The sequence below is a fragment of the Ptiloglossa arizonensis genome, chromosome 2, assembly GCF_051014685.1.
Source record: "Ptiloglossa arizonensis isolate GNS036 chromosome 2, iyPtiAriz1_principal, whole genome shotgun sequence".
Classification (NCBI taxonomy): Eukaryota; Metazoa; Arthropoda; class Insecta; order Hymenoptera; family Colletidae; genus Ptiloglossa; species Ptiloglossa arizonensis.
The window spans coordinates 24,966,456-24,979,842 of NC_135049.1; the positions used below are offsets into that span (position 1 = coordinate 24,966,456).

At 32.0% G+C, this 13,387-nt stretch overlaps 1 protein-coding gene across 8 annotated transcripts; it reads right to left on the reverse strand.

Annotated features, from left to right (window-relative positions):
- Positions 1-1,423: 1,423 nt before the first annotated feature.
- On the reverse strand, positions 1,424-11,431 carry Unk (RING finger protein unk). Of its 8 annotated transcripts, none has more exons than XM_076304586.1 (12): positions 9,833-11,431; positions 9,356-9,565; positions 5,156-5,578; positions 4,860-5,083; positions 4,409-4,551; positions 4,160-4,336; positions 3,886-4,078; positions 3,541-3,812; positions 3,291-3,452; positions 2,997-3,152; positions 2,689-2,850; positions 1,424-2,400 (listed from the first exon to the last, which is right to left on the reverse strand). In XM_076304586.1, the coding sequence occupies exons 1-12, from the start codon at positions 9,889-9,891 to the stop codon at positions 2,242-2,244; spliced, it is 2,340 nt and encodes a 779-aa protein (XP_076160701.1). In that variant the 5' UTR covers positions 9,892-11,431; the 3' UTR covers positions 1,424-2,241. The 8 variants fall into 8 exon arrangements, with proteins under 8 accessions (XP_076160701.1, XP_076160700.1, XP_076160699.1 ...); XM_076304585.1 differs by having other exon boundaries at positions 3,243-3,452; positions 4,409-4,536; positions 4,881-5,083; positions 9,833-11,430; XM_076304584.1 differs by having other exon boundaries at positions 3,243-3,452; positions 4,409-4,539; positions 4,881-5,083; positions 9,833-11,430.
- Positions 11,432-13,387: the final 1,956 nt, after the last annotated feature.

A 13,387-nucleotide genomic window follows, 5' to 3' on the forward strand; every position in this document is an offset into this window, starting at 1 on the left:
TACCGTACTTTTCATCTTTTTGAAATTTTATATCTCGACGGTAGATCGTTTATACCATGATATATACAAATTGTATTTTTTTTAGTAACATCTATTATACTTTAATATTAATAATCTGCAATAAAAACGGACCTAATAAAAACATTTATTTCTTTTTTGGCCTCACTTTTGATACTAAACTATGAAGGTAATTGAAGAAAAAGAAACAATTAGTTTCATTGTTGAGTATTAAATAATTAAATAATTAAGTAAAGTTTGCTATAATACCCTTTGCTGGTTTTAGTTAAATTTGTATAACACATTTTTCGTGTTTATTTGAAATATCGTTTTGCATTAACAAGATTCAAGACTTACATGAAAAGAAAAATTAAAGCTAGCAATAAAAAATACATATTTGTTCTTCAAAGTGCAATTTGTGCAGGGTATTATACATTTAAAATAATTTTAATTATATTGTTAACATTAAATAATAGTCTTTAAAATTGGTTATTATAACATTTTATGTCTATGAGGAAAAAATTTGATAATGTTGTCCTATCTATTCTAGTCATTTTTTAGGCAATAGTTTACCTTTTTCATCATGAATGCATAGTCGCTTTAATAATAGCAATTACCAGCTACATATTCAACGTAAAAATATTCATAGAGCCGGTATACAAACGCAGTTTATGCGTTTGATTGAAAAAAGCTAATCGACATGCATAATTAATTGCATGTCACATTGAGCTGTAATACGTATGTCACATCATATAGCTGGTATCATAAATAGTACCATAGTATCTTTCTTTTGATTAAATTGAAAAATCCTAGATATTCATAATATTCTTATACCTAAAATGTAAAAAGTTACAACACAAACATTGAGTTTAATTAATTTAGTAACATACTCATAGTAGATTACATTCCTTCATTGCTATCACACACTATTTAATTTAGTGTTTAATCCCAATAGTAAGTATATATAATGTAAATACATATATTAAGCATACTTAAACTTTAAAAAGTAGTGTATTACGTGTACAGAAAAGCATGAAATGTGTACATGACTATATTATAATCAATGTTACTAGCTATGAAGAGAAAGGAAAGTATATTTATATAAAATTTTTTAACTACTATTATGTTTTTCGATGTATCCAAAGTATAAAATTTTTTTTGTGTGAATTATAATTTAAGTATATCTTATAGAAATTACAAAGGGTGAAAAAAATATATATAGATTTAAAGAAAAAACAAAAAGAATAATAAGAGTGTCAATAACTCGAAATAATACATATATTTTTTCTTTTAACAATGAAATTGTTAAATGTATTATTTTCTTATATACCTTTACGAATTTCAATTTGTTTCTTGCTATAAATATGAGCAATTTTATTACTTTATATAAAAATCTAAAAATTATATGTCCCTTATATAATAGTACTACTTTTTCATCAATACTACATTTTCAACCAAAGATATAAAATTTGTTAATACTTGTAATATTTATTACCGACGGTACGGGTCAATTGAAAAATCCTATTTAAATATAATTTTAAATACAATAGAAATATCATTTTGCGTGACATACGTTTAACAGCTCAGTAAGTGAGGAAAATTATCCCATAAATATTATACGCGGGACATGTTATTTTTGTTGCGTTTAATTATGATATTTCAATTTTTAAACAAATATATACTTTAGAGGTCCCAAAACTTTGTCCATCATCATTATGATTACATTGTTTTCTTTCTTCACGCCACATGTGTGTAACTGGCACACATACGTATTATAAATGCTAACTATTCCAGCTAGCACCCTGGCTAATAAATGTATTTTGAATTATATATATTCTAAACGAAGTATTTTTCCATTCCAAGATCAATAATATGAATTCTTAATATAAAGGATGTGACATTGGAATCTTTATAAACAGCTATATAGCAGCGTGACTGTTGACACAAAAAGTATGACAAATAGAAAACTACGTATGCACACGAAGTCTTATCACATCCATATTCACTTTGGCGACAGTCGGATGATACATTTGAGTAATTTTTTTTCATTTCTTCTACTGCGATCATTCGTGTACCACAGTACCAATTCTTTTAATTGTTCATTTAATATACCATCGCATTCAAAGTACTGATTTCATATGAAGCTCTAGTACTACTTGCATTAGAGTTCTGAGATAATATTTGTCCTTGTTACTGAGAAAGAGCGTAGATATAACAACGGGAGTTCTAACAAAATATTCAGACCTAACTTGTGGAGACAACCGGAGTCTGGCAGTACGGGCACTCTCGTTGATTTGGAGCGCACGTCGAGCAGACCACGTAGTGGTTACAGGGTGAGAGGGTAACAGTGCGATTTTGTTCTTCACAAACCATGCACTTTGTTGCCGTTTCTCTGTACAGCACCTGTAACGGCAACGACTGAGCTACCTATAGTGTATCCATTAATCGAAGTAGTCGCAAAGATTAATTACACGATTATCAGAAAGATTCTTGATTGCCAATTGAAACGTTTCAGAGTAACATGAAAAACTTTTGATTAATCGATAGAAGAGAATAGTGTGATGAAGATGAGGTAGTAGTAGTAGTAGTAGTTGTGGAAATTAATTCTTTCGCATCCTCTTCGATAAGCTAATTATTTGAGAATCGCCCGTCATACCAGCTATTCAAACCGGCGTGACAACTTTGTTTTACCTTTTCCACTTGTTCGAGATCCGAACGGAGCTGTGATTGAATTGATTTTAACGCAGCTATCGATAATGATCTGAGTTCATTTGTTCTTCTCAGAGTATGAAGGTATGGGCCACCACTGGATGCTTCGTTTTCGGCCGTCAATGCTTTCACTTTCAATAAGGCCTGTCAATAATTTATATTCCTAATATTTACGAATATAATTCATAGAAAAATAATTAAATATTTATAATTTGTAATACAATAATATAAAATATATTGCGCTCAAACTTTCATGTTTAGATCCTGATATAACTGTACGAACTATCTACCTCATCTCTTTGCTGTTCAGCAATTCTTGCTCTGCTTGTAGCTTCTTCAGTTTCTAATTGCCATGCCGCGCAAGCTGCTCTAGCTTGATTAATTCGTTCATCCCATGTTGCTAATTGAGCGCGGCTTGATGTTAATTCTTCTCTAAGCCTTTGTACCTACGGTCAAGTCATTAGATATAGATTAATTTTTTTGTCGTTTTATTCGCGAACAATGATGTTCGATTAAAAACTGGGGGTGTATCTAACCTCAGATAAAGATCCTGTATTACTCGGACTAATGGAAAATGCATTTACCAATGGAGATGCTGGGAGAGGTTGTGTACGAGATGGAGACATTCCTTGATTCGTAAAATCAAATAAGCTACTATTAAAGCCGCTAAGTTTAGAAGCTGAACTGCTAAGTTGTGAAATATGATTGCTAAATGGATCTGATACTTGATTCATAAATGGCATTGTCTGAAATCATTTGAAAAACAAAAATAAAATATTAAAATAACAGAACATTCTTCAACAGTAAATTTAATATCAAGTATCTTTAATTTACCGATTCCATTGAGTCTTGATGAGAAAATCTGGATCCAGTAAGAAAACCAGTTGAATGTAGTTGCTGAAGTGGACTGGATGTAGATGGTGAAAAATTAGAAAGAACAGAACGTTCAGCCATTCCAGGAATATTAACTGGAGCTGAACTTCCCAATAATCCAGAACTTGCTAGGCCTGCTGATATTGAATTGCTAATTGGTGAATTAGTGTCCCTATGAATTGATTCTACTAAATTTAAAGGATCATCTAGATGTAACTCATCTAATGCATTTCCTAGAAGTACAAAAAACATAATTAACGACATGTAATAACCCTTTTTTTACGTTCTTCTTCCTGTATAGCTTACCTACTACAGATTCCACAGTATCATTTGGATAAAATGAACTTGAAAGTGGTGAAACTGTAGTCGCTAATGAATGACTACCCAAGGTTCCATTTAAACTATAAGTAATGTATAGACTTTGCTTTTGTTGAGCTTTTTCAGCTTTTGTTAATAAAGGATCACTATCTATACCAACTATTTGTTTTCGTATTTCACCCTATTTAATATTTACATCAGTTATTATTAAACAGTTAACAAATGTATTGGTCAATTTTAAAATTATAATAATAAAACTTACAACTTGAAGGAGAGAACTGGGATTGTAAAGTATGCTTGTTAACTTCTGTTGATTGGAAGTATTTACAGTGGTATTGGAATTAGAGTTATGAAGTTGAGCACCAGGAGCTTTACTGTGTGAACTATTGCTACCAATGCTGCTAGTACTTGCTGATTCTGATACTTCACCACTTCCATTCTATGATTGAAGTATTTGATAGCATCATTTAATTAAATATTCTTCATTAAGATTCACAATTAAAAAACTTACACTGCTATCACTAAGTGGTTTATCCTTCTCATGGGTGCGCTTATCAGGTGGAAGCGCATTGCTGAGAATGTCTGCCAAATTGGTGCCACAATCTATTGGTACTGCCATGTCCCTCGCCAGGCTCATTTCTTCTGTTGGCAACACTGCTCCATCAGCACACCATACCAACGTCCCAATATATCAATTTTGAGAAGCAATTTTGAATACTAAATTTATCATTTACAAAACGCCTACATTTATCAAATGGAATTCTCAAAGATAAACAAATACTATAATGCTCTTACATAGAAGCGACAACAAGCACTCTTGTAAGTTAGTAAACCAAAATTTGCATTATTTAAAGTCATTGCAATTAACTGCATATTAAGCGATTAAATATTGCAATCAAAATCAAAACAAATGAGAAAAGAATCCTGGAACTTACTAAGGTAATAATAAGTGTTTTACGTACGATTTATGAGGGTACACTCACGGTCAACATGTGCAAAAGCACAGAAGACTCCGCGCGGACAGTAACCAGCTTGTTGTACATCGTTGCACTTTGTAGATTTGTATATTTCAGGATGGAACTGCTGTTCTGTACGTGTGTGACAATATGTGCAAGCATCTCCCTGTTCGCAATTGCCTGGTTCACCCCACTCTTCTCCATGTTTCACATTAGGGCAAGGTGTTGATCTAAAGCAAATAAAATTATTAGTTGAAGAAAAACTCTTTCTTTAGAGAAAAGGATTGCTAATAACTACATACCGATACTTGTATTTACGTGGACTACGCCTTTTATCTTTACTATTATGATACTGTGGACAAGCATAACCTTGACGACAAAGTCGTGGTGGACGTTTGCACGGTTCGGTTTTATAATTACTGAGTACATAATTTGTATCCTGCCACTTTGGATCTTCATTCATTAAGTTCCGTTCCTTATCAAGTATGTTTGGTCCACTCGATGATGAATTGGGATCAGAATCAGGGTTTTCCAGTGCCTGTATCTCTTTAATGTCATAGACAGGTGGTCGAAGATCATGATTGCCATGTGCAAAGGCACAATGAGGTCCATTCTTAACACAGAATCCACGTGTGTCTGTATCATGGACACACATGCAAGTTTTGTAGTAACGTAGGTGGTAACGCCTTTCTGTATCTCCAGCAGTGCGATGAAGAAATGGACACCTGTTTAGTAAGACATTTCATATAAACTATTGTAAATATATCAACAAATTATATAGACTTAAAAATAAAGTATAAGAAGTTAAGAAAAAGAGGCAAATCATAACAAAATAATATTTTGAACTGAAAATTAAATATAAATCCTTCTATTTATTTGTAAATCAAGGACAGAACATTCTGTAGTCTGACTTCAACCAGAATATAAAATTTTATATATTTTATAATAAATTATTAATTACAATAAAAATGAATTAAATTGTGTCATTATTTATAATTATATTAACAATTTATTCATTTATTCAATTATTTCATCTAATTAATTTTTTTTTTAATTCAAGGGCTTCTAAAAGTTTCAATAAACTGTCTTCTTTTATAAAAAAGTCAGTTTATTATTACGCGCGTATTCATGGTCTTATGTCGAATATTATTTCAATGAATGTTAATTTAGAAATCTGAGATTGGGGTCCAATAAAAGTGACTACTGATTTATGAAAACGTCTATTATTTAAAAAAAAGAATAAAAGTTTATGATCTTTATTAAAAGAAACAAATATGACCTTGTATCAATAGTTTTACTTTTTGCGCAATAATTACATCATAATAGTATCAACGTTCTTTTAAACGGTGCAGCAATAAGGATACCACATATAATTCTTTGTTGCCATCATGCCACGTAAGAGAAAATCAATATCAGTAGGCTCCTTTGTTTGGGAACTCGAGACGCTGGATATTTTGGAGGGAAAATCAATCGCAAGTATTTTCATTAATGTATTATAATGGTCTTGTCAGCTATTTAATGGCAAATTCTATTCAGTCATTGTCGAATTTCTATACAAATTAAATTATATTTGTTCGCAATATGAAAATTAATGTGCATATTAAAAAACGTTATTCGTAATAAAAGTTGAATAACGAACAAGTATAACACCTAAACAAACATTCAACAAAAAAACAGAAGAAATTGGTTATTAATAAACGATAAATTAAATATTAATTTTAATTAGTACCTAATTAGTGTTCATCCCAAAGCATCACTTATCGTAACAAATTATACGTATAAATATACAAATCAGTTATCAATTAAGAAATTACATTTAACAAACACAATGTTAATTTACGTCTAACATGCTTTTTAAGTATTAGACAAACCTGCGAGAGACTCAAAGCGAAACAAGTCGATCTTAAATAAACAAAAACCGCTTGCAGTGTTTATAATATTCTATAATTTCCATTTATTTTCATATTTCTATAAAAAGATGTTTTTAGTTTTTTATTTTCGAATATCTCCTAGTGCAGTAAAAATTTTTTCATTCATCAATCTCGTAAGTAATATTGCAGTTAAACGCAGAAGCAATTCATAAACATTCTTAGTATTATTTGCGAAGATTTTTTAAATGAGCTTCTATATTAACGGTTAACGGTTTTCAAAGAGTCACAAATAAACTGGTTACAATTTTTTTTCAATAATAGATAGTATGTTTAATGCGTTTACTGATAATTTCTGTAATTCCATTCGTTCCTCTCGAGCAACTTTTTATCGACATGCATTTTTGCATTTTTTGTCGATTTATTTTTCCATTATTATTATACACGAGCTAAAACTAATTATAGATGTGTACTATTCACGATACAGGTTTCACGTAAATTTTATTTCTACGAAAAAAATTTATATAAAATTTATTCTTTGTAATATAGATAATGAAAAAAAAGTATGTATATACGCATTTTTAAGAACGATTACTTAAGTAAATTATACACTGTAGCTTTAATGTCGATGAATTAATAATAAAATAAATAAAAAACGGTGACCTAAATTCTGTATCATATCCTGTATAGATATCTGTAACCAAATAAATCCGAGTCAATAACCTCGACATAAGTGCATTCATCGCGTTTTAGTTTTTGCTCAATGTTGCATCGCGAAAAGAAGAATATATAAAAAAAAAAAGATACAACTAAGTTCGATGTAGGACAACTTTCAATGCGTAAAGTAATCAAATATATATGTATGAGTGTGCGCGCGCGCGCATGTACGTACGTACATACGTATGTATGTATGTATATATGACTAACGAAAATTTTGCGGGGAATTTACTTTGTACATGGCTTAAAGATGGCTACAGGAGAAATTGCAGTTATGTTGGAATTCATAGAGAAATTTGTACCTAGCTAGGTTGAGGTTATCTATAATGGATGACAACAGGTTAGCCCCGACGGTAGCTATATTCTATCATGAGCAATGGCGGTTACGAACATGTAAGCATACATTCACAAGAAGGTGAACATGATTTATTCCCTAATGTACTCCCTAATTTCATTCTTCAGTTTCGATTCAATCGAATTAATCCCGAAAATATTATATGCCAATAAATTTGGGAAAATTGTAATTCGATAAATTGTTGGTAGAAACATCGAACTTGTTCGTTAATGTGACATTTTGATTTTATTTTTTTCCTTAGGCGCATAGAATTTAGGTCAATTTCGCCTTAAGAAAATGGGCGCATTTTATGCTAAAATATCTCAATGCTGATTAAACCAATATTTATTAACAAATGAAGATATGTAATATATATAATGAATGAATGTATAAATGGAAATAGATTTATTAGAAACAAAATCTATACAAAGATCACAAATATAAGAGGAAGATCGCTAACAAAAAAATAAAGAAAAAAATAGCAAGTCTGTGTGAGACACGAAAAGAAAAAAATCGTGGGGATGTCATCTTGTGCAGCCGAGTTTAATCCTGAATAGTGGCTATGAGTAAGCGAAAGCTTACGAATTATGTAATACCTGGAACGGTATTTCATAAGGGGTGATTGAAACGTTCTGAATGTTTACACGCCGTAATTGAATTGTTATTTGTGCTATTTATAAAAATGCAGCCTGCGTTAATTTTGCAATCATTCATACAATTTGTTAAGGGTATTTGTTAACACGGAATACATATAAGCATATGTATTACGTGTATTAATTTTTGATCGGTTTGGAGCGTGACGTCACTCTTTCATCAAGCAGGTAAAGCGTTTCATGAAAATATATCGATAAATGTAAAGATCCGAGTAAAACGTATATAAATATGTGAAACTGTTATGGCTACGTTTACTACTTCCATGCTGCCTTTTCGTTGTATACAAACCCGACATGCGTGTATAACAATGTTTCGGTACTCGAGATCTCATACATATATACGCGTGCGCGTGTGTGCCTCGAAAGTTACGTCGAAATTGGCCTCTTCTTCGTTACATAGGTTATTCTCGACGAAACGTTACGTCGTTACGCGTTACCACGCAGATGCATATTACATATTACAGCACACGCGTGTCAACGACACAAAGAAACGCGACAACGAATCGTTGCTTTCCCTCAACATACATCGATTTTCAACGATATGTCGAGAAGCAGTTTCATTTAGTACTAGAAAATTCGTTTACGTACAATTCCTAAGCACGAAAATATTACGTTTATACCTTACAAGCAGAGAAACGTCTAATTGCGCTTACGTATACGTATATATGCATTGAATGGCCGAAAGCAAAAAATTAAGTAACTGATGTGTGATTTCACCGGACTCGTGCAAGTCTTAAAGTAAAAAACGATGAAATTTAAGAAGAAAAGATAGGGCAAAACAAAGGGAGAGCTTAATATTATTGGTTAGTGACAGCTACATGACAAATGGATGCATTTTGTACAGGATATCACATATTGCGCATACTCTTCTGACGGAAAGATTCGTTGTGAGGAGAAATCACTTGTAAGGTTTACGACAGATAAACTTACTCGTCTCCATCTGAACATATGCCGGTGGTCTCGTCGTACTTGGTGCAATAACTATCGGCGCTATAGTTGAAGGTGCGGTCCCTCTTTCTCACCGGTCTACGCCTCCGCTGGTTCATAAAGTGCCAGTTGAAGCACGTGAAGGGTCGGTGCTGTGTGCATTTGCGCTGTATAAAGAGGGGACATTGTTCGACGCGAAATTCCTTCAAGTATCTGGAATGCGAATCCACAGAGCTACACATTATTTCGTGGCGGTTTTTGACGCGCGCGTCGATGCCGCGCTGCTCGCGGCCCTCCCTCTCTTTTTCCGTTTTCTCTCTCCCTTTTTTTAGTATTTATTTATTTACGTATGCATATATGCACGTATTATTAATTTTTTTTGTTTGCACTCCACTTTGAATCACGCACTTTTTGGCTTCCAATTTTTTATTCTCACTTTTCTCACGTAGTACGCGACCGGCCCGGCGGGCGCTTACTTACGTGTAATGATTCGCCTTTTCCGCCTGAGCTGTCAACAAAGGTTTAGAGTCGGACTTCATCTTGGGGGCAACACAACCGAGCAACGCGCGCGCACACACACGAACGTACGGGCGAACAGCACTCTCTCTCGTCTTTCTCGTCGTCCTCGTCGCCGTCGTCGTTGCCGTCGCGTAGCTGTCTTTTGCCCCTTTACCCCGCTAAACCTCTACCACCTATCGGGCACGGAATGCGAGACGCAGGGCGCGCACGGCGCAATACACATTACATGCGCCTCGCTATCCAATCCTCGTGCTCTCTCACGGTCACGTGACTGCTCCTTTTTCAAGGTCATTGATGTTTTGATCGCCCGCACGTAAACACTCGTACAAATGCCGGTATTTTAACACAAAAAAATCGATGAGTATTCACTTTATCGATCGTGGCATTTTTTTTTATGTCCAAAACGTGACTGTAATTTTTATCCTTCTATTGGGAATAAAAAAGGGAACGCACGTCGAAAATGCAACGATCGATTCCACGCGCTCGACTTCGATCGAGAGTTCCGATTCTGTGCTACGTTCTCGCTGAATCTGATTTGGCAACGTGTAACTACGCCTTTTGCAAACACCGACAACTGCCTCTAATCTTTTTTGGATATTTTTTATCCATCAATATCATTGATTATACGTATACTTTATTCATACCATATTGTTCTTAAACTAGTTTGCATGCCAATTGTTTTCTACAATTTTTACAATTTGATATATTGTAATGCATTTCTTGCATAAATTCTTAACTGTAATTCAGTAAATTCTTCGTTATCATGTATGCGATGCTTATTCCGTCATAAGAATACATATCGTATCGACGTACAATTTCTTTAAAAAAAAAAACGGGCGTATATAGTTCAATGAAAAGTTCATACAGTATAAGGGATCACAATTTATAGGTGAATGTTTTTTTTAAATTCATATCACGTTGGAAAACAATCAAATCGTATGTGGTTTCATTTTCTTCATTATAAGCGCACGTTGATGATTACGCAGTTAAATGGAACAATATGACTTTGTACAGTCTCACTTTCACTTTGATGCCGTGCTAACTTCAAACTACATTATTTCTTTGGTCACTGATCCTACGCGTTTCACACTTAGTTTTCTTAACACAATCTTACTTGAATATCACTGGCACGTTTACTTGTCGCTAACGTAAGTTTCGTTATCGCAAAGATTGCGTGTGTGAATGATTTCTTATCGCTTTTTTACAGCGATTTTGATACATATTTAGATACCTGTGTTGAGTACGGTCAGCTTTATCAGTTTTTCCTCGATGACGACGATTGTCTAAACTTGTCGAACCACGTTTCGTGATTTGTAAACCGCGATATGCAACGTTTAACACTAACTTGTCGCGCACAAGCGAATATGCTTTCTGTACCCCCTCTTTCTTGAATAAAACGCATTAAAATCTGCACTCTATCGTTAACAAAATTTTGTTTTAATTTAGATGAACATTTTACAGAACATTATTCCTTATTAACTTATCGATAGAATAATGCTTAACGTTTCTTATTACACTTCAAAAAATCACTATAAGATTTACAATTTCCGCTCAAAAGATACGTATGTAAATCAATATACATACACATGTTGAGATATGCCATTTCTGAAAGCATGCGCAATTGTGCGTTTGTTGCGAATCAGAGCATCGAGTTGTAACCAATCAGAATGAAAGTACGCCCAAATTTATCCACAAAGCTCGATGAGTGATTCATAACAATTTGTTATACGCAATAATATTATAAATGATTTTTCATTCATACAAAACATAATGCTAAAGAATATATGATACTAATTTTAATTACTTTTCATAAATGTTTATTCATAGGATTGTAAAAATACGGAATTCTTTTTTTGCAAATTGAAAATTAAAAACAGATCGATTCAATAACTTAAAATTATTCATTAATTTTTTGTTTTCTATTCTTTTTTATTTATGTATTATACTTGGTATGATACTGTGTTAATACAGTAAAATAGTTTTAATTGCATAATTTAAACGTTTATTTAAGAGGATATAGGTGAAAATGTACACATTCTTTTATCACACTTATGTTTAATGTATACAAAAACGTAAAGAAATATAATAATAGGAAAAAACATACATATGATTAAAAATGTGCAGTAGAAGATGAAGGCATTTTAATTACATTACGACAATAATATAAATAATTATTTACGACAAAAAGGAATCGTCATAAAAAATATTTTGTAATAAATTGTAAAGGAGTACAGCTAATATTTTACATTACGCAAATACGCTTGGTGTACACAATCATAGTTTTATACAGTTTTACATTGTAATAGCAGTTATTAAAATCAAAATTTAAGGAGACAGTAGTATTATGATCATAAGTAGTAGACATTTGGTGCTATAATTCATTTACATGCAGCTTAGATTTTTATATAAATTTATAACTAGTTATGATTTCAAGTTTGTTCTTGGTTCCAATAGTATTGCAAATGTTTTATATATTTTTGTTTATAACTTATTTAACTTTGTACAATTATTTTCTTGACTACAGAATATTTAAATAAAGTCTTGTAGTACAGTAACATACCTAGACACAAACTAAATGCGAACCATTTATCAGACTGATAAAAATATAATGCCTTTGTATTATATGAAAATAATACACATTTGGTTTGTACGTACGCATGTTTGATTAATGCTACATTCATGATACAATTTTTCTCTACAACTTTTATATCTATTATAATATGTACTACTGATTTTATTCCATTTATGCATTATGTTTTTCTGTAAGAAGTAATAACATTAGAATATTCTACTTTAATTTTTCATTTCAAAATCTTAATCCTTTGAAACATGCATATTACAATTCCTAAAATATATTTCAGCTTTTGTTTATATTGGCATTGAAAAAGTTGCATATTATGATGTTTGTTTTATGGAAACCAATCACAATTTTTTTTCAAAATTGTGTTTCAAGGAATTAATAAGTGCAGGCATTATGCTTTTAAATTTTAATACATCATAGTAAAAAACATGTTTTTTCCTCCACAGATATTAATTGTGATTATTAAAAAGAATCAGTATAATAAAATAGCATTTGAAGGAAAGTTCTTTCAATGACACTCAATTAAGTTTGAATTACAACAGAAGAAATATTACGCCCATCTCTCTTTTTATTAAAATAGGTTTCTTACTTTTATATATTGCATTATTCTGTTTGCCATCAGACACACTTAGGTTCGTACTAATATTGAGCACTCCTGGATGGATATTATGCAATTAACTGTATAGTTATTGAAAACTATAACAGTATTTTCATTGGATGTTTTCCATTGGATGGACTTGTGCATTATATTAGTAAATTCGGAGGCAATTCCAAAATGTGCCTTTCCTTTAAAAATGGAGCGCTTAGATTCTTAACTACTACTTAGTTCAGTTTGACGGCAAACAAATACTGGTCAAAAGGGACAATTGTATAATTATTATCACTTAACAATGGTTCCTATGGTTTATGACATCTAGATTAAAATATCTATTAAA